At 36.6% G+C, this 22816-nt stretch overlaps 1 protein-coding gene across 1 annotated transcript in view; it reads right to left on the bottom strand.

Moving 5' to 3' along the window:
• The window catches only part of PLXDC2 (plexin domain containing 2), a 243599-nt gene that overhangs the window by 26295 nt on the left and 194488 nt on the right, over window positions 1-22816 (bottom strand). The window contains exons 8-10 of the mRNA XM_062494449.1: window positions 22310-22405; window positions 21326-21407; window positions 1502-1562 (exon numbers count right to left, since the gene is read on the bottom strand). Of these exons, the coding sequence (XP_062350433.1) occupies window positions 1502-1562; window positions 21326-21407; window positions 22310-22405 (239 nt within the window). The remainder of the gene's footprint in view (window positions 1-1501; window positions 1563-21325; window positions 21408-22309; window positions 22406-22816) is intronic.

Genomic DNA, 22816 nt, shown 5'->3' on the forward strand with positions numbered 1-22816 from the left:
AAACTATTAATTTCTCATATACACTTAGAGTATTGATAATTTCCTCTCAGATCCTGTACTAAACCTTGGAGCACTCGCTGGACTGATACAAGAAAGGAGAAGCACAAGGGAATGTTAATGTCCTGCAGACAAAAGATTTTTGATATCTTAATTTGCAAACACAATTGAGCCTTAGCTAATTATAATCTGGATTAAAGCAATAAAAGGGTTGTGCATGTGCGTGTGTAGTAACACATGCTCCCAATAACTTTTATCTTACATTTTTCAAAATGTTGCCCTCCCCAGACAATAAATATCTCAGAAATTTTGCTTTCAAATCAGCCAGTGACAAACTGCAAAGCTGAAGCTTCAAGGCCATGTAATAAGGCAGTACGTAGGTTGCAGTTATTTTGCAATTACAGTTACAAGAAGAAAAATTTCTTTCATTAATATGGATTTATAGCATTACTTCTCTTTGCTTCTACTGAAAATAAAACAGAATGTGCTTTTCTAACTAGACACCTGGGGCTATGTTTTGCCCTGGATTTCACCTGATATTTCAGAAGGCCTATGTTACTGAAACTCATGAGGATATTCTAGCCTGTTCAGCAAAAATGGAAAAATAACTGCTTTTTTTATGGCCACCAGAAGATTAAAAGTGTCATAAATTTATTTGTTCCTATTACCACAATCCCAATATAGGGGGGAAAAAAAAGGAAAATGAAAAAAACCCCAAACCTCAAACCAAAAATGCTTGTAGAGAGGCTTTTAAACTGGAAAGGAGTTATCATCATCATCATCATCATCATCATCATCATCATCATCATCATCATATGTATAAATATTATGTTGAAAATCAACTTTTCTGGTCTAGAAGCACCCCGGATAACTTCCACAGGAGGCTTAACAGTCCCTGTTTGTCAGCCCACCACAGGGGATATATTTGACTTTCTCAGATATCTTTCTCATCCTCTCATTGCATATCAATGAAAAGAAATCAAAATGCCACATAGGCTGATTGTATGAAGGCTTTTAAAGCTTTATTTCCATTATTATTTTTATTTAACTTCTTTGAATTCAGCTGTGTAATTTCTTCTTTACTAAATGATTTTGCCAGATTTCATAATCAAAATGCAATGCATGTTTTTGACTTAAGGGTACTCTCGCAAAGGGGTTTCTGAAATAAGGAACATCACAGTTTCTTCACCTTTTCTGGCAAAAGTCAGAGATCTAAAAGAAAATCAGCACAGGGACACTGTTTTGGAGGAGGCCTTCTGTTTTTTATGGGTTTTGTTTAATTAGTTTCCCAAAGATAACATTTTAATTACTGTCCATTTTATTCCCTCAAATGGGGAGTGAAGCCGCTCAGATTGTTCTTCTTTGTTATGCCTTACAGGATTTCCCCTGAATGATAAATATAGTATGTCTTTGGCCTTGAAACCACGCTTTATAATCTGAATAATTTAAACAAAAACATCATAACTATATAAATTGCCTCTGAGGATGCAAATTACTCACATACCTCTTCAGGGCAGCCACTGTCTACCCAGTCTTGCCGGTGACGATCAAATCCACTGGAGCATCTTTAAATGATGAAATAGATAGAAGTTGTCCAGATAGAAATAGGACGAAAAAAGAAAAAAGGAAGGGAGAGGAACAGAACAGAGTGATAGAAAGAATAAATAAACAATGTGAATTAAAATCCATATGTTTTACATGGTATCACTTTTATTCAAGATGCTTTTGCTTACAATATGAGTCACTCCTTTAATCTACTTCAGTGAAAGGTGTTTCAATGAACAAGACTTTATTTTAGTTTTTAAAATTTATTTCTAATTTTAAAAGAGGAATAGCCCCTTGCCACTGGATAATTATTCTTAAGGTGTAACTTACCCATAGCATTTTTAAGTTTGAAGTCAACCATATCGATGTAAATTAGTTAAATTATTATTGTCCAGACTTCTTAGCCATGAAAAGTTAATCCCACAAAGGAAGCAGTGAACCAGTCACTGGGTTTATCAGGCAAAGTGATCTGGGACATCAAGATATACAAGCAGCCATTTGATCATTGTTCACAGCTCCTCTGAATATGCTCCCTGACAAATAGAGAACACTGTACAGCTGCTTCTACCTCCTTTCTAGATGCAGAAAACTTAAATTGAATGCATATTTCTTATCAAATTAGGTGAGCTTAATAACCTGTTTGCAATATCCTTTGTCTTTTATTATATATAACAAGGAAAATTTTAAGAAACTTGTAACACTAACATAATGATTCCCCTGGAAATCCCCATCTTTCAAGAGTGTTATCAGTGATTGTGGAATAAGTTTGTGTTTCCTAGACAACAGGCAGCATCACAAACAGAAAGCATTATTAAAATGGCAAGCAAAAAACCAAGCCACGATGTTCAGCTTTGAAGGAGATTCTTCCCACTAGGGTGTTTTTTATTTTGGAGGGATTATTTTTGGTTTCTGCATTCATTTAATGCAGTACTTTGTTACGACACGGGGTGATGTCATTCAGCACCCATGGTCATAACTTACCTGAATGTATGAAAAAAATCTTTTTGCTCTCTTTTAATAGGACTAGGCAAGAAAATAAGGCCACTGTTATGGTTAGCTGTATTTAAGGGTCTTATTTTTGTTTACAAAGAACTGAAAGATAACAAGACATGTCAAGTATTACTTACTTCAACCAAAGTAGCAGGTTCATTTGGAAGAATGGAGCACCGTAATTGTTTTTAGAGTAGGACAGGATACAAGAAGGGGCAAACAATTTTTACAACACACGTGGAGTAAGAAACATCTCCATATAATTATTCCAGTTCTGTAGAGCAGGATCTACAATGTCTTTGAGAAAAATATTCATTCTCTTGTTATACCTGAATTGATCCACATTTCGCCATTTGCAACACTACAAAAAGAAACACCCCAAGAGATGTCAATTTTTACACACTCTATAGCAACTGGCTTCTCCAAAAACCCGTTGCTGTTAAGAGAAAAATGTTCAGATCAGAAATGCATTTCAGAGAAATACAGATCTCTCCTTCCCAATGCATGAGGCCTCTAAAATAGGAAGGACATTGACCTGCTAGAATGAGTCTAGAAGAGAGCAACAACGTTGATCACAGGGCTGGAGCCCCTCTCTCATGAAAGGCTGAGAGAATTGGGGTTGTTCAGTCTGGAAAAGAGAAGGCTGCAGGAAAACCCTATTCAGACTTTCCACACTTAACAGAAGCCTATAAGAAAGATGGAACAAGACCTTTTATCAAAGCCTGTAGTGACAGAACATAGGGAAATGGTTTTAAATTGAAAGAGAATAGATTAATGTTGGATATAAGGAATAAGTTTTTAACAGTGATGCTGGTGAGTCACTAGAATAGACTGTCAAGAGAAATTGAGAATTGTTCACTGGAAGTGTTCAAGGTCTGGTTGGATGGGGCTTTGTGCAACCTTGCATCTAATGCAAGGTGTTCCTGCCCATGTGAGTGGGGCTGCACAGAGTAATCTTTAAAGGTCCCTTTCCAACTCAAATCATTCCATGAATAAAGACCACTGCAAAAGTGTTTTCTTGCTGAAGTGTGAGTGAATCAGTGCAATGCTGGGAGCTCAGTGCTGCTTCTCCAACTCTGTGGTGCTCTGTCTCTGTGAATGTTCGAAAGAACAAGAAATACTTTACAAAGCAAAAAGAAATTATGACATAGTATTCCAGGAATGAAGAGAATTTTTTTTTCAGTCTCCCCTACTTTTCCCTAAATTTGAAGAGCTTCATTAGCAACTTCTGTCCCCATCTCTAAGCAGGACTGGACCGATTTTCCAGATGTACTGAATACTCATAAATCCATTACAATTTATTCATACTGCTCTGGCTCAAATCTAATGGTTTTGAGGATATTCAGCACATCAGAATACCAAGCCAAATATTTAGACATGAAATCAAGCCACTCCATAAATTCCTCCACTTGAGGCAGTTACTGCAGTTACATATCTAAGCGAATTCAACCCAATGTACTCCGAGCTAGGAGGGATTAACAAATCTTGATTTTATCTTATATCTAAATGGTGTCAATTTTAAGGCTCCAAAGAGTAAATGAATAAAAATGTATCCCAGGTGCACTCATTTACAGTTCTTAAGTCTTTTTTTAAAAACTAGTGAATTACAGGGGTGAGCAACATTTCCGGGGTTAATTTTTTTTCCACCAGGAATTAACCAACCACCAAAAATTGAATGCAACATGCAAGGACTTGGAACATCTCTTTCAAACGTGAGACAGTCTTGAGAAGACTCTGCCTTAAAAAAAAGTGCATTAAACCCTGGGTATTGCTTATTTAACATTTTCCACTGATCCATAGTGACTCCAAACATTATTATCAGAAAGCAGCTTTATCAGCAATGCGATAGTCTCCTGGCAAATCTGTTTGTGAACTTCCTTTGAGGCACATGTCACTTGATGTCAACCATAGAAGCTACTGTTTTGCTGCCTTGTTGAGTTAGAGTTCTGGAAACTGTCATTTCAGTGCAGCACCCGCTTTCCTGACTGCATTTTTAAGACCTTAATTTAGTAGCATGGTGATAATTCCCTGTTGCCATTAAAACATTGGAGCAGATCTGATTTGCTGCGCTGTTTATGCCATCTGTCAAAACAGCTATTTTATAACAACTTCATTTTCAAGTGATGACCAAACTCAGCTCCGAGGAAAGCAATAATAAAGGCGTTCTAGGAAATGAAAATAGGGACATTTATGAAATGCAAGGAATTTCAGGATTTGTGTGGAACTCTGGAGTACTGGTTCAGGGAGAAAAAGGAGATTGAATGTCTCTACACATATAGCAATGATGGCTTGGCAGTGGTAACAAGAAAGCTGTCAGAACCCTTCCAGTGAACTGTATGTAGCCAGAAGGGAGTTGGAGATGCCATCCTACTGACCAAATGCCATTTACCTATATTTGGCAGTGAATATTTGAATGACAAGAAATGTCCACTCAGTGCATGACACGAAATACATTGCTCTTTCTCTTAATGAGAGTTCAATGAGGATTAATGATGATGATGGTGATGATGATGAAGATAATAATAATAATAATAAATGAGATAACCTGAATACAGAAAATTTACCAAGGTTTAACCTGTAAAAGCTGGAAACATAATGGAAAATTATTGGGAAGAAAAGGGGCAAAGTTTGCACAGAAAAATCTTTTTACCAGGTTGAGTTGTAGTATGACAATCAAGAGCATTGAAATGCACAACATATGTAATTTAAACCAATATTTTCCTAATATTTTTGGCTCTGTAAGAGCATGATTCTCTGCGAGAACAGATTTTTTCTCTGCGAGAACAGATTTTTTGGAAACGAAAGGCATTCCAGAAATTTGAAATGACTTTGTAAATACCATGTAATGATTTAGCTCAGTTAAAAGGTTTATTAACTCATCTAAATAAAAGGTTAATCTGGAAAATTAAATAGAAAATTGAAGAGGCAGAACTCTTTTTTAACTTCAGCCATTAAAGGACCATCACATTATGAAAAAGATTAAGACAATTGCTAGGATATTTGAATTACTGAAAGAAGAATTAGAACATTTTAAAGGGGAATTTCTTTCCAAAGTGAGATAGGAAGAAAAAAAATATAATTTAAAAAAAAAACCAAAAAATCAAAAAACAACTGGAACTCTGTGTCTGTCCAATAACTCTAACCACAGAATGATTTTTGGAGGAAAAAATGTTTATCTTTCTGCTTGGTCTGGTTTTGCCTCCCTTTACCACAGAGCAGACTCCAATTTGGTTCCTTCACCCTTCAAATATCACTTTCTTGCCACACCATGCTGTCTGGGGAAAGACTGAATTTTCCTTACTTCATTATCTTTCACTTTCAAATGCAGAACTTAATCACAGTTCAAAATGCTTATGAAGTTCATGTGAAGTGTCATTGGGAGTGACTGTGGTATGCATCTGTAAGGTATTTGAACAGCATTTGTGCTTATCACTTAGCTCAATACTCCTAATCATATATCTGAATTCTAGCATAAATTTGTTCTCTGTATTTATCCTTTACTTAAATATTGCTTAATTAACCTCTACTTTTGAATAGGATGATAATTTGATTAGTCAGTAGAGATTTGCTCCCATCTTCTTCTTGTAAAGTAAAAATAGCTGACTAGATGAATACAAGGATTTTAAACTAAAATTAGCCTGCACTATTTTAATGTTTATGAAGAATTTGAATGTTCTGAAGGCATAGTTAATAGCTGATGCAACACTGAATTCCACCACTGTCTTAACATTGTGTACTGCTCAAAATTTAAAACATTCAGGTAATGATAAGAATGATCAGATGGAGCAAAATTCAGAAGTCAATCTTCAGCCTGACAATGGTTCCACAATTTTATTGGGTGGAAAGTTTGGAAAACTATAGCTACATGCTCTGTAAAATACTCCTGAAATATCAAGTAAACATAGAAGTAAAAGATGTTAAAACCCAAGATGCTATTTTACAGAAAAGGACTGAACGTGCATAAGCCTCAATATTTGTAATTCTGACACAACATTTGAATAGGCAGTAGGAAATAAAGACTCCCATAGGGAGTTCTTTCTGTTGAAAGAGGCTAAGAATAAAACTGGGATAAAAGAAGCAAGTTTTATTTTCAATTCCACTTGAAAGGAAATGTTCGAATTATGGTTAAAGAGAAACTTGGCAGAGTTCTGATTAAAGAAGAATAGGAAGATATTTTCTATAAACTTAATGTCAGTTACAACAATAAAGGAAACATGCTGAAAAGTACATAAAGAATAAAAAAATAGGCTTTTGCTAAAGGCTCTGCTTTGAAAAGTTAGAAGGAAAGAGATAGTATAAGAGGAGGTTCCTAGAATCAAATTTATGAGATGATACCAGAATTTCCAACAGGATCAGCAGAAATTGATATCAAATGTGTTCTCTGGGAAGAAGCCACACTGAGATTAGTCTCTCATGCTAGATTACAGTGTCCACTGCTTTGGCTTTGTGCATTTGTACCTGAACAATGTGGGTATAAAGAGCTCACAGCAACAGAAATTAGCAGAGAATTCTGGTCTGTTGGCACTGTTACGGGTTTGGCATACATACGAGTAATTTCTCAGGGTTTGAGGCAAAGAGCTCTGCAGTACCACTGGATGTACTTTACATTCTGGTTAGTGATCCTAACAAGCACAATTTAGCCCTTCTTTCTAGCATGATTCTCTGAACTATTTTCTATCTTTGAATATTCAGCTGACATTGACAATACCTCCGAAATACAATAAGTGTTGCCTACCCATTGATTTACTTTCATTTTAAAAGTAAAAATATGAAAGTTTCTTTTGGAGAAAATATTTCTTTTTCCACTTTAGAGATAAGGAAACAGAACATAGGAGACATGGAAGGATCAGCTGAGATAACACAGAATTTGCAACAGAACCTAGAATTAAGCCCAGATTTTCTGAAAACCATGCACTATTTCACAGCTTCCGTGTTTCCCATAGTTCACAGACATATGAATGGTAGAACTGGGAATTAAATTGAAAAACATCAAGTCTCAGGTGGTGTGTACCAAGGCACAGATCTCATTCACACATTGCCCATGCTCCCTTTTTTATTCAGGAACTGTAACTGGGATTTTACTCCTTTGGAAAACATTGCACTGATAAACATTAACAACTAGTAGAGTCCTTGTGACAGGATAGCAATGACTTGGTGCCTAGAGATTGTATAAAATATGGCTGTTCACATGTCTGTCATCACACACGAACCCCTGGTAATCATACAGTGTACACCACGGCTGATTCAGTACCAGTGGGTATCAGCATCCACTGAGCTGCTAGAAAGAAAATTGCAGCAATGGTGTGGTTGTAGTGCTGGGTTACTGCTCCTGCTATATCTCATTCACAACTCTACAAAGAATAAGAACTCAAAGGAAGGACAAACTATGACAGACAAAGGAGGCATAGAGTGATAAACTCACTCTGCATAATCCAACATTTATATGCTTATAAAGGTATGTGAATTAGGGCTAAGAAAAACATCTTCTGTTAAAACTCAGTGAACTCTTGAGATAGAGAGCAAAACAAGGAAGGACATGGATCATCCTGTAACTGATTATGTTCAAAGCAACTTAAAGCTCAGAAAGTTGTTCCCTAAATTAGAGTCTTAATTGCAACTCATTTTTTATTCTAAAATTGAGCTCAGTTCTAAAGTCAACATTGAGCAGGAGCAGCCACCAGAAGAGATACAAAAAGAATTACAGAACAGTAGGGGCTCATCTGTTTCTTAATTAATGGTACATATTGATATTTGTTGTGATAGCCAGTGATTTCATTAATGCATTATGATAATGCAGATATTGGAAGAGTTAATAGATCTGAATAGAAGGGGAACTAAAGGTGACATTTAAGGAAGAATACTGACAAAATTTCATTTATTTCCCTGAAGCTGGGAATATCTTCTACAGGGACACGTTAGAGAGTCCCCCAGTTTACATGACTGGAAAGATTGAGAAATATATATGCTATAAAAAATCTGAAGACTATGTTGGGAAATAGAGCAGTTTTCTTTAGCAGGTCCTAATCTCATATAGTCCAAAATTTGTGAAGAGACATACAAATTTCAGGTTTGTTGAAATAATTTTTGACAATGTTACATAAGAATATGTATTTAGCAACATGTAAAAGTAAAAATATGCTAAAAAGAGAGACTTTTCATTAATGGTACTTCATTATGGAATGATACCTAGGAGGCTATGAGGCAAATATGATCTCAGTGATGCTCATTTTATACTGAGTACAACCAAAAGAGGTTAGCACTTCTGGAAAGCAATTAAGATAATCATGATCATTCTATACTAGTACAATAAACATGCTCAGAAATGTTCTTTGGCACTGAAGACTACTGGCACACAATGGCCTATGCCTGAACAAGCAACCTCTCTCAGCCTGGAAAAGGAGGAGGCTGCACATAAATAACCAGCTGGGAACAACCCTCGGAACAGTGTGGGAACTGTTCTGGACAGTGCTCCTGGGCATGGACTGAAATCACACCAGGAAACATCACAACTGTTTTAATGGCACATACAATGGTTCTATAATGCCCAGGAAGCTTCCCAGGCTGTTTTTAATTTGCAACACTATGTAAAAAGATACTTTGTCTGAGAAGATGAGCAATGCTTGTAAAAGTGACTGGGGCTACCATTCTGTATTATATTTCAATGAAACATGAGAAAAAGAAAATTTGATAAAGTACAAAAACTTTCCAATAAAATATGTTGGTTGATTCCATTAAAAACCACTTGACTTATTTTATGTATGTATACATTTATTTATTTATCCTGGTTTTAGACATTTCCCTTGAAATGAGAACAAAGGGTATTAAGAATGATCATAAAGAATTTGGTGGAAGATAGATTTCTCCATAGTAATGCAGTGGGTTGAATGCTTATATGAAAGGAAAAAAATCTAGTGCTAGAAAAAAGGAGATTAACATCCATCCTAAAAATTATCCTAGAATCAGGTGTGATAATCTGGGATGCCTGTTTCCACAGATGTATCCAGGTGTTTTGACATTCCTGAATTGCTTTGTTCTCAGTTTCTGTTGTTCCACTATTTTTTTTAAACACTTGGAATAAGGAAACAAGGGTACCAGTTGAGAAAATCATTATATAGGCCAACAATTTAGGCTACAATGGGTAGGTATTTTCTGGCTTCTGAAATATAGTCTCATGAACACTCAAATATTTGATTAAAGGTACACAGCAAGTAACTTATTGGAACATAGCATTCCTGGTAATCAAGGAAGGTGTTAGGAACTACAAATTAAGTTCATGTCAGACATGAAAGGAAAGAAATCTAGTACCTTGTTCCTCACTAAATTATTCTACTGAGACGGTCTACGAGACAGAATGAACCTACTGCACAATCATCATTTTCACTAATCCATTTATAAACTTTTTCTGTAACTGAACTTACGTGAAAAAATCATCCTGAAGTTATAAAACTTGTGTTGGCCAAATTTGTGCATTTTCTAATACATCATTTTTGGGACAGAAAAAAATGTCCAATTTGTTCTTCTGTTGTAAGCAGTAAACTTGATTTATTTCAGGCCATTGGAAGAGAAGATAAGATGCCGTGCAAAACAGCAGTAGCACAGCTCTATGTACAGCAATGCATAAAAGCCCTGTAAAATGAGAAATGATGGATAATGGAACTATCCTGTTACAGTATTATCCTATCCTTTTTTGATTGCAAATTCATTTAGGACTAGAAAAACTAATTAGTTTAGTCTGGAGCAGTTTACTTGTATATTTGGCTCAGAAACTGCAGTTTGGGGTCTAACAGTTCTTGAAACTATGAACCTACTTATGTTGTTTTTTTTTTATTTTCCCTTCAACTTTCATATTAGAACTTTGAAGTTCTAAAATGTTTAAAGTCAAAACATATATCCTGCCATATTTGCTTAGAGTAGCGACCATGAACTATTTCAGAATCCACTGTTTTCATTAGTGGAAGATAGTCAGCTCAGTTATGACTCTTTCAGTAGCACAGGAATAGTAGTTAGCACAAAATAGTATAAAGAACTATACATGACAGCCAACAGAGAGAGAGCAGGATAAAAATATCAGTAGTTTAGCAAATAAAGATAACACTTGCAAATTAATGTTAGTTAGGTTAAGGAAAATGCAGCAAATTTCAGAGGCGTGAAAAAGATATAATTTGGGACTTTACCCACAACAAGAAATGGAAGTAACAGCCTGAGTGTCGAGAAGATAAGCTGAGTAGAAACAATGCTGTAGACATGATATTAAATTACCTCACTGTTTTTTGGTACAATACATTGTAGTGAGACAATCAATGAGAAGTTTGTGACCCCAGCTGCATTCCTGTCTTTGAGCATGGGTTCACACAGTGATGGTTCCTATCTGAAGATGTCAAAACCTTCTTAAAGCTCTTTATCTGAATGCAGGTAAAGCGAGTACAGTTTATGCCTTATGTTGCAACCTCCCTCTCAGTATTTTTTATGCAGTCTTGTGTCTAAGTAACAAACCTACTTTTTCTATTTTTTCTCATTTGTGTTCTGTATTCATCTATTCATCATCTACCTGTATTTCACATTTCATGTACTACAAAAATTATCATACTAACCACTTTTTATTGCAATTTATTTAATGCAGTGATGCTATGTCTTTAATTGTTATCAGAAAAGTCTGTTTTATTTGAAATTTGAATTTGAATATCCCTTGCATTCTTTGTATTATACAATTAAAGCCCAATTGTTATGGTAGATGACCATTTGAGGTATTTATTTGTGAATCAGAAAGTATAATGTCCTGTGTAGGAACCCACAGGGAAGAGACAGCCTACACACAGAATGATGTCAAGAAGCCTGAGACAAGTTTTATAAAATGTCTAGGATAAGTATAAATTGAATCATAAGGCATCTGCGGAACCCTTTCATGGGTGACTGTCACCCTTCTGCAATCCAGTATGAATTTGTTTGAATTAAAATGTAGCTATTAATGTAAGAAATGAACAGATGAAAATGAAACAAAACAGAAAAGAATTTTGGGCTGAAATGTGACTGAATGCAGTATAGTTCTGTCAGAATAAACCCCAAAGTTTAATCCCAGAGTAAACGCCTCTTTAATAAAGCATGGTAATACCCACTGGAATGGCTATCACGCTCAGGATAAACAAACAATGGGGAATTAAGTCTGTACTAAGCTCTCTTGTGATTGGAAAGATTTATTACTGGCACAGAAATTGCAGTTCTAGATAAAAATGGTTCATCAAAGACTGAGGTGGGCTTTGTCATATTGTTCTAATGCAATAAATGAAGAATAAAATGTTACTAGTGTTTAAAAGAATTGCAACAGAAGTTTCTACAGAAAAGAATTGTACTACTACTTATTCTTCTAGTGTTTTGTCATTATGGTGTCATAGGTGCATCTGTGTATTTAAACATGGAAATGAAATACAGATGTTGTCGTATTTCCAAATTAATCAGCAAAGTTAAGTATTATCCAAGGTATATGTAACAGCTGGATGTCTTCTATCCCTCTCAATGAAATTTAAGTGCTTAACTGTCCTCTGTATCTTTGATGACTACTTATTGCATTTATATTAAAAAAAAAACCCAAAAACCTTAGGAACGTCATATATTTGGTAATAGACAGTACATGAGACAGACTTTACACGAAGGTCTTAGAACAGTCCAGGCAGTGGTCCTTTCCATATTAACTGTGATATCTGTGTCTTGTCCAAGCTGTGTTGCAAAACTGGATATCACAGAAACCTGAACAGTGGATAACGAACGGTCTGTAAACCCCAGAAGATGCAGCAACAACTATGGCAAAAGATGTTACTGTGAACATCCAGTTAGTGAAAACAATCTCACATTTTGAAAAGCAAATTATATTGTAAGAAGCAGGTACATAGAATATTAATAGTGTGAGAGAGGTGTCTTAAACTAATCACTGTGTTTATGTCAAGGTTAAGAATCTTCAAAACGCTTTCCCATCTTCAGGTTCAGGATATCATAGAAAATATTTTAACAGAAATACTAGGACTTCAGATTAATGAGAATTGTAGCAATCTTCTGCTCCTTTTCTAGAAATAATTTAAAGTTCTATAACCCAGCCTTGACATTCTTAAAAATCTGCATCAGTTATGAGCATACCAGTTGTCCTCATGCTGTTGTGAGTTATTCAGGAAAACAAAGCAAGGTACACATACAATGCTGCAGTTGCAAGAAAACTGGTTATATCCTGTATGAAAGTAAGATTCAAATTCACTGGATATCACAGTAGATATCAAATCTACTAATTTTAGGATCTGGATAATTTTATGGAGCTTCTGAGAACATCAGTGAGTACACTGCAGAAGAATGTGGGGAGAAAAGAAACTTGGGGAATGAATGGTCTGGTCTTGCACTGACTTGTACTAAGCCCCTGAGAGCTATTGCATGTTCACTGTGTTTCTGCTCAGAGACTGAGCTTTTTAGGTTTATTAGTGTTAATCACAGGAATTATTTCAGACAATTTGTGCTTGAGGGAATTACAGAAATTCCACAATAATTCTACTGACTCCAGCTACTATCAAATTCCACCAATGTACAAAACAAGTAGAAAGGCTAGTAATCTTATTTATCCATGTGAGATTCCCAGTGAATTTCAAATTCCTCTGGCTGCAGGTTAACTTTCAATAAATACATGTTGTGAGCTCAGGATCATCTACATTCCCTAACAGTACTTCCCAAGGTACTGTTATGTACATTTTACTACTATGCACATCTTTATCACTATTTTTAAGTGTACCTACAGGGTCACTGAAGTTAATGCTCTCTTCTAAACAGAACTGCCATCCCACTTGAGAATATCTATTACTACAAACTTGTGAGGCTTTTTTCATCAAACAATACCATCAATGAGCTCATTCTGGTTTGAGAAAATGCTTTGTTCCTTAAACACTTCTGTGCCACTGTCTTTTCTTGCTTTAGTCCCATCAGGCTTACCATGCATACAAAATTCTTAATTATTGAATGCTAATTTCCTAACAGTTTCTTTCAGTGCATGAGGGCAAATTAGCTTGTCAAATTAAGAGCAAGCACCTTGGAAAGTATTTTAAGAAGTTGGGTGTGGAGCAATTTTCTGCTCAATAAAATATAGATCTACTTATTGTATTGTTCCTATCAGTAATGGATCAGGGCTGACAAATTTACCCATTCATTCTTGATACATTTGTTGTACTTGATTAAAAAGATCAACTGCTGTCTCAATACAACTTTTAAAATGAAGGAAAAATATGTTGCATTTTAGAGCAAACTCTGACAAAGGGCCATGTTTTCTGATTCTCAGGTCTGCATGATGATTGCTTCATAATTGGAAAAGAAACTGTATACAGGTTAGAAAAACAGTACTGCCATTACTTTTCATTTCTCACAGGGTAAAAAATGTGAACTAATTCAACCCTGACTGTTAACGCCCACCTGTTAGGACTCTCGATAGAAAACCCCTACATCTGTAGTGGTATACAAACATCCAGAATCTGGGAACATTTCTTATGCTGTGTCTGAAGCAGGGTATGATCAGCAAATTCATTAAGTCAGACACATTGATAGCATGGATATATTTAACAGAATACACTATATTTTAAACCTCTAGCCCTTCAAAAGCATCTAAAATGAGATTCTCCTTGTAGTTTGTATATGAAACTATTACACTGATTGGATTATATACGCTCCCTCTGCTGGTTTATTTAATCCATAGAAATGCCTTTTGTTTGTTTGTTTGTTTGTTTATATTTCAATGGCTGAGGTACTGTGACCAATTTTATAGTAACAGCACACTACCGTCAAAATAAATAAAACCAGCCAGTCTTCCTCCCATCTTTTAATTTGCAACTGAACTAAGAAATATTCCTAAAGAAATAAAAATAATAATAAAAAACAAACAAAAAAAAAAAAAACCAAAACAAAACCAACCAAACAAAAACAACCCAAAAACTCCCTTAAAAGTTCAAGTAGTTAAATGAGGAAGTATTTAAAAGTCAGGATTTTGAACCAGCCTTGAGGCTTTATGATGGAGTGCTAACATCAGTGGAGAAGGGAAGTGGATGCCACCTATCTGGAATTCCGTAAGTACTCTGGCTCAGTTCCCCACATCATCCCTCTCTAAACTGGAGAGGCACAGATTTGGTGGCTGGATGATGTAGTGAACGAGGAACTGGTGAGATGTTTGCATCTGGAAAGTAGTGGTCAAAGGATCAATGTCCTGATGGAGATCAGTGACAAGAGGTCCCTCAGGGGTCTGTACTGGGACCAGTGCTGCTAAATATCTTTATCAGTGACACAGACTGGGATCAAGTGACCCTCAGTGGGTTTGCAGATGACACCAAGCTGAGTGATGTGGTTTGCCTTTCCCACTCTCCAGTGGAATCCACAACCCTCCAATAAAAGCTATCCAATAAAACCTGAGGAAAACGTAGATATCAAATAAGCTATGTGTTTTGTATTTGGATTTAATTTTTTTTTTTTTGCAAATCCAGAGGCTTCTCTAGTCAGATTAGTAATTATTTTTATGGTTTTATAAATTCTGTAGGGAAGGTGCTTTGCTCAGCTGATAAATATTTTAGTTTACATTAGACTGCTACTTGCAAATACTACAATATTTGAGTCAAAACTTTTTTAAAATGAAAACAGGTCTTATCAATGGGGATATACAGATCAACAAACAAAAACCATAATCTTCTTCTTCTATCTGATAGAAAAAATTTCTAGACATAAACTCATATTTGAAACTTAACATGTTTCCAATTTCCTTGTAAAGGAAGAAGAACAAACAAGACACTTTGAACTTTTCCAGAAGTTTAGAAGACAAGTAATAGGAATTCTTTTTTATCTCTATTACCATAAGCACACTGTGGAAAAATGTCACTTCATATTTCAACTGTAACTTGCTTTCTTAAACAATGCAGGTGCCTAAAGATTCTCCCTTCCCTGCTTTCCAGCTAATCAGCATGGAATGCAAAATAACTTGTTTCTTTATTACCTGCTTAGATGGGAATTGTGATTATCATAATAAAAGATTAGAAGTATCAAGCCTTAAATCACATTACTGTTACTATTCCCAGACACATTTCTGATTTTTCACTTTGCTCAGAGCACATTCCATAAATCCCAGCTATAACCTGTTCATTTACACAACTAGTGCTATTGTGGGAACCCAGGATTAAGCATTGAAGTAAAATGTACCATAAATGGGATTCTTTCTTTTTGTTTTAGTTCAGGATTGCTTTGAGAGTATAAGAAGCTTTGGGAACTGTGCACACAAGGGCAGTATGACTCCCTAAAGTGCATGGAGTGTCCTGGCTCATCACGGCACTCAGAAAGTCCTGGAATTTGTACAGTCTCCTTCAGGGCACTTTTCAAACTGGGGGTTTGCACTCTATGGGCCAATACCATAAACTGGTATGATTTCAAACCACATTATTCAATGCACACTCTGGAAAACAGAGACTCTTAAGGATAAGAGTGCAAAATCTCCCTTCTTTTCAGACTCAGTGAAGTCCCCAGCAGGGCTGCCTGGAAAGCAGTGCCAGGAGCTAATCCTGAGTCTCCAGGCAGCCAGAGACTGAGGATAGTGGGGCTGGTCTGAGCTGGAGACATACAAGGAAGTTTCAGTGCTCAGGCTTACACCCCTCCACATCTAATGGCCCATTCTTCAGGGCTGACTTGTTTTCAGAGGATCAACATTCACTCTCTCCTGTGCCTCTGGAGGCTCTCTGATCACTGACAGACTGTTGTGTCAAGGCAGTGTCACCCTTACTGAGTAGAGAAGCTTCATGGGGCTCCCATGGGGGATTTCACTGCTGATCCCTGCTTAGACTCATCTGAAGACTTTTTCCTGTATAAAGCATTGGACCCCCCCCCTTAGAGATATTTTGGTCCTAGATACTTAAGCCCAGAATTTGGTATAAAGCTGCTTTTAGTACTACTCTGCTATTCTGACTAACTTCCCTTGAAAACCTAAGTGATTCTGTCAGCAAAGCATCCTTGTGGATCCAGCAGTTAGGCTTTTGGGTGACCTAGTCATAAGGCAGACAGTACTGAGGATTAAAAATCTGAATATATGTACCAACAGTGACAGCTGAGTAAAGCTATCTGAACTGTTTACAGCTCCTTCCCTCAGTACTACAGCACTCCAGTTCCCTATCTTCAGCGTTGGGGTGATGGTACCACACAAAACCTGTCTGATGTTGCAGACACTGGGAGATGCTTCTATCCTGTGTTGATGAAGTGAAGCATGAGACACTCATAGCCTGAGTCTCCAGCATGCACAGACTGCAAGAACGTGCTCTTTGCTTATTTCTGAACACACTGAAATATCAGTTTCATTTTACTGCCCAAATCTAAGACTTTCCTGAAGTTTATCAAAATAAAAACATCACTATATAAGGATTCTTTATTTATTGGACAATCAACTTCAAATATTTTCAAGGCAACTCACTATTTCAGTATATGCAATCAAGTTTTACAAACTGAAGCTATAAAATAACAGCAATGTGGTCTTAAAAACTTCCAAAAACTTTCCTAGAAAATGACATCTCTAATGAGCAGGCTATACCAAGTGCCTAGGGTATATAAACATGTTCAGATGCATAAGAAGATGATATAAACAGACCTAACATTAATAAATTCTCCCAAGTTTTACATGCCAGGAAGTCAGAGATAATGGGAAAACGATCCACGTTTCAGCCACTGGGGACCACCATGGGACAGATGCTAAAGTGTTTCAGGCATTTTATAGACATGGATACTTGTGATGGAGAAAGTTAGCTTACATGTTTATAGTTAATCTCCTTTTGAAGAGTTTTATTTGTGAAACAGTTGTGAAATATATGTAGTTCCAAAAGAAATTAGCTCCTTGGGGGATCCTCCATCTGCAGAAGTCAAAGGAAAATGATGTGCCTTTGCTTCAGTCATGGTAAAGTTGTGTGACACATATGACACTGGATTTCGGAGTGGAGAGTTTGATGACTCCTTTTGAAAGAACTAATGGTGATTTAAGCCTGTAGAGAGTTCAGGAATAGAGGACTTGGCCCTCAGTCACATCCAAAATGAACCTGCCTCCCCAACCACTGCAGAGCTTGCACAGCACCTGGGCTGAAGTTACAGGTAGGAAACAACCCACTGCTGTAGGATAAAGCTGTTTCTAATCCAACACAAAATGCCCACATGGGGGAGTAAAGTTTTTCCACAATGGTCCCACTGGTAAGTTCTCCTTGTGCAGTTACAGGTTTGAGACAAAGTTTTGGGGTCTTTTCCCCCGAAAAACTGTACTTTGCTATGTGAATGATTCAATATGTGGATTAAATCTAATTCAAGGAAAAAAAAAAATAAATGCAAGATGGTGTTCCTGGCAGTAATGTTACTCTGGCTAAACAGGCTAATAAGTTTCTGAGAAAAAAAGGTTGTTTTTCCCAATGGATATATTTAGGCTTGTTACCCACGTGGAAGCCTGTCTGCTGGAGAATGTCTCACTTCAGAGCACCAGCATACTACTTTGGCACCATGGACAGAACATCTGTGTGTTCCAGGCATATCTGACCCTCACAACCTATGAGTGCCCTCAGAACCAAATAGACATTCTCCCTCTGCAGAAATCTGAGTGCTAGGTTGGTCAGGAGATTATTGATTATTGATACATTGAAAACCTATCACCGCCAGTTCAAAGCCTTCTTCAGGCTTTTGCAACAAAGGGTAATTGGCTTCCCTACTCTGGGATTTACCTACGGACAAGAGAGGAAGTTTTGGTTCTTCATTTCTTGGACCAGTGTGTCCAGTCAGATTTGCAACTGAGAAGCATTACTCAGGCATTGCTCCTAAGTAGTCCTTCTACTTAAAAAAACCCTATGATCACACAGTAGAAAAGTAGACTGCAGATATTAATTTCTTTGTCCTCTAGGCACTTCTGAAATGTCTAAGTTAATACTTCATGGAATGTTTTGCCCTTGTTTTTTTCAGGCTGATTTGATCCTACTGCAGCAGAGCAATATTATCATAACAGGAGATAAGAGTCTCCATTGATTTACAAGGCTGGTGAGTGAAGAGCAGTGACATACAGAAAAAGCTGAAGGACTGTGAGATAGTAATTAAAAACTTTCCATCCTTTATGATTTTTAACCAGGCTATTAGATTTTCTTGTTGAGGAAATGCTTCTTTATTGCATGCCAAAAAGAATGTTTTAACACAGCAAATTTATTTTTGAGGGGAAGAAACCCACAATGTGGTACTGAAGCAAATGATTCTGAGAATAATTTTGATTTTGAACCAGACATTACCACTGAGAATGGAATTAGATTTTTTTATTTTGTATCTCTTGAAAATTAATATACTTGCTGAGAAAGTGCAAGGTAAAAGAAGAGAGGCACTAGACAGAAGTCCAGTGCCTTCCAGTTTATGCAGAACTGGTATAAAATTTTCAAAGCTGACACAGGATGATTCCTCATCACAATAATCCTGCACTGTAACCAAATAAATATTCAGTTTTCACATTTTGGAAAGCAAGTTGCCTTTTTTCACAAAATATTTAACAATTTATTATTTCAGATTTCTTTCTCCATGGAGATGAAATAGTTGATACTGTTCATTTCAGAAACTGGAGAAGAGTGGCCAAGAAAGACAAGACCTGAAGCCATGTTTCCAGAGGAAACAGCAAGCTAACAGATTAGGTGTAAAATCCTGTATAAGGTTTTTATACAGTTCTGGGGACTGGACCACAGCCTCTGGTCAAGTCGTAGATGAACGAAGTCACAAAGAAACTAGTCTGATCTCACAGCTGACCCTGTTTTGAGTAGGAGGTTAGGCTAGACGACCTTTTCCATTTTGAGCTATTTTATCACTCTATATACAATTCTCCATTTGCTAAAACCTGAATGAATATTGTTAATCTTGATAGATGAAAGTTGTACAGTATGACTTTTTTAAAACTACTGAAATTCCCATGTAGTAGCATATTCTTAGTTTCCTTTCCAGTATCAATCCTTTTCCTAAGGAATCCTCTCCAGTTTCTGCTTTTGCTGGTAGTCAAACAATGTCCAAAGACAACCTGCATGAAGTGACAGTCTCACAACCATCAGTAATGGCCTAATTAATAGCAATAATACTACTCAGTCTGCCTGCTACATCTTGTCAAAAACACAACCATGCTGCAGAGTGGAGACAACTGCTTTTGGGAAACAGTGCAGGACTGCCTCAGAGTAGGCTCATCCTTGATCTCCACACACAAAACTAAAAGCAAACTTTTCTTCATTCAAACATAAACTGAATAGAAATAGATGTGTTGAGACGTGTGTTTTTAAGCAGTAAATTAAAACTTGCCAGTTGTGAGGGGACAGCCACAAATGCTCCTAAATGAGCAGAAGGAAACACGGTGTGGCTATATGCCTGGTTCTTCTCCTGCTAAAGGTGAAGGACAGAACTTGGTTCTCCACAGTGCATTTGTGTCTCAGTGAGCAAAACAGATTTTTCATCATTTTCAGAACTCGGGAAACTCAGGTGTTCAGAAACTACAGAGAAACAAAAAAAGGATCTTAATGCTTGCCTGTTCTTCACAAGAGGTCTGGATTTTACAATATGATTGAGTTTATCCAAACAAAAATGAGAACATTGGCCACAAAGCAACAGGCCTTGCTCATACTGAAGCCAGCAGAAACTTGGTGCCGCAGCATCTATTGATGGAAGGAGAACGAAGCAATGCTCAAAGGAAGGAATCGGCTAAGGCAACAAAGAACTGCTCAACTTGCTCGGAACAGCATTCTAGAAGTATTATAACTCTTGAATATATTTGGTATGTTTTCTATTCTTGATTTGTCTTAGCTGGAATTGCACTAGAAAGGTTTTTGCCAGACAAATAGGGAACAGAGTTACTTTTTAAGTGAGTTACTACAGGAGTTCCAGCTTAAGAAAACATAAAAATGACCCAAATTTCCTAATTCTGTGCTGTGTTCTTCAGCTATTTACCAGCTCTTCAACATGGTCTCAAAATATTGCACCATTTTAGAATGTTAATTACTTTTCTTGTTTCAGTATACATCCATTTCATACAAAGTCTTTCTAAACCTAATCACTAGAGCTGAAGAGCACAGCAACAATAAATATCCATATGGTACTGCATTTTGTTTCAGAGAACTGGCACTAAATTCGTCAAAAAGGCCAGTGAAGGTCAGTGAGTGAAAAACTTTTTGAAAAGGTGCGGTTGCAGAGTTTCCATTTTGCTGGCTGTGCTTCAGCTGCTCCACAGTCTAAATAAGTCCTGCCATGGACCTGACTGTCCTTGTCCATGTGTCACTGGGAGGCTGAGGAGACCCAACACTCCCACTAAGTGTAATGACAGGTTAGGAAGGAAAGTACTCTGTCTGTTTGGATGAGTTGGTCTGCCTGCTGGTAACAAGGAAGTTTTTACAATTACATTAACACCTTGCATCTCCATGGGGTTAAATAATTTTTGATGAAGCTGATAATCTAGGGAGAAAATAAGATTTTTATTATGATCTCTTCTTTTCTACTTCAAAAGGATTTCAAAGTATGACTGAAGAAATAAGAACAAGGGCTTAACTCCTGAGTCAGCTGTTTTGACTATTCTTCCCTAATTGTTGAAGTGAAATGTGACTATGATATGTTGCTAGTGATCACACTTGAGATTTATGTTCATGTGAATGCATATATATAAACCCAAATATAACAACTTTTAATGCTGAATAACCTGTAGGCAATGGTTTTAGATAGCCTTTGAGCCCAGCTCCATACCCACACACACAAAAAAACGAAAATAAATTATTTTCTCTACCTTTGGAGTTTGCTGCACCAGCTGCAGTTGAAACCAATCTGGGCAGTGACACAGGGACCACAGCTGGTAAACTGGAGACAAGCTGGGATGTAGATAAACACAAATTATTACGTTAGTCTCATATATATTTCACATAAAAAGCACAAAAGAAGAATACATCTTCTTATAATATATATTTAGGAAGTCAACAGGTTCACTCATGTCTAAAGTAAGACACTGAATCCAGCCTATTACAATGCTTTGCAGAATTGCATACACAAAAGAACTTCTAATCTGTGGTGTTCCATTTGTAAATGTATTCCTACTTCCACGTCTGTTAATTCAGCTTGGTTCCTAAATTTTTATCTTTTTGCTGAATATTAAGTATTTCCTTAAATCTCTTTCTTCCCTGGTTCCACTGTTCTTTGGTGTTGCTAACATTCAGACATAAGCAGATAATAAGACTGAGAGAAAAATGTGCAAGAACTATAACTGGATTAAAAAAAAAGAAAAATAGATGTTTCTACTCTTTTTGCAGTAGTACATTTTAAATGCTGCCATTTTAAATGCTGAGATTTCTAAGCAACCTTGGAAAAAAGAGCCAGATGAACTGCAAAATACTTGGGGCCATTTGTTTGGGGATATGCCTTTGTGATATGCTGCACAGTACACAGAAGAATTCATGTTTGCATTGCAAACATGAAAACTGTTCTCTTTTTTTTCTTGAGAAATGCATTTAAAGGCAATATAATCATTCTTCTGAAAAAATGATTTGGCAGAAATCTCAATTGAAACCTACTGGGAGATATATACCTATAAACTGAGATACATGAGGATGAACTGGAAAATGCATCATCCATATGGGAATCTAGGAGAGGATAAATGAATCTGTTTATGATTCCAAGTCCACAGATAAAACAAAATATTTGAAATTGTGTTGCTGGGAGGGAGAGGGAGATAGATGCTTTCTAGATCTGGCTCCTGCTTATGTAATGTTTTACTTACTTGGAAGAGGTATCATTTCGACAGCAGAGAGATTGGTAATCTTTGACATCTGTAGCTCCACCCTGTGGTATTCATAAATTGTTCTTCTGCGGACATCTAACAGGAAAGAAAAACAAGATATCATATTTTCTTATTTTGCAGTATTTAGATTATGAAAAATAGTAGACGTAAGGAATGCACACTGTTCCTTAGGTGCACATGTGGCAAAGATTTTTCCCAAGCATATATTTTCAACTTTGAATATCACAGAATAACATGTAAGAATGGATACAGAATTTTTCAGTGGAGAAACCCTCAGAGGTGACAGAAGAGGTACTTCTCCTGGCAAAGAATTATGAAAATGCTGAGTATGCTTTCAAGCATCTTAGTCATCAATTCAGGCAGAACGTTTAGAGCATACTGTCAGACATTTTAGGGTGTATTTCAAATGCTTGCTTTCCTAAGACATTTGTCTCATCTTACAGACTTGAGAGAAATGCTTTATATGCTCACTTTGTCAGTTCTTGC

Source organism: Cinclus cinclus, chromosome 1 (assembly GCF_963662255.1).
Source record: "Cinclus cinclus chromosome 1, bCinCin1.1, whole genome shotgun sequence".
NCBI lineage: Eukaryota > Metazoa > Chordata > Aves > Passeriformes > Cinclidae > Cinclus > Cinclus cinclus.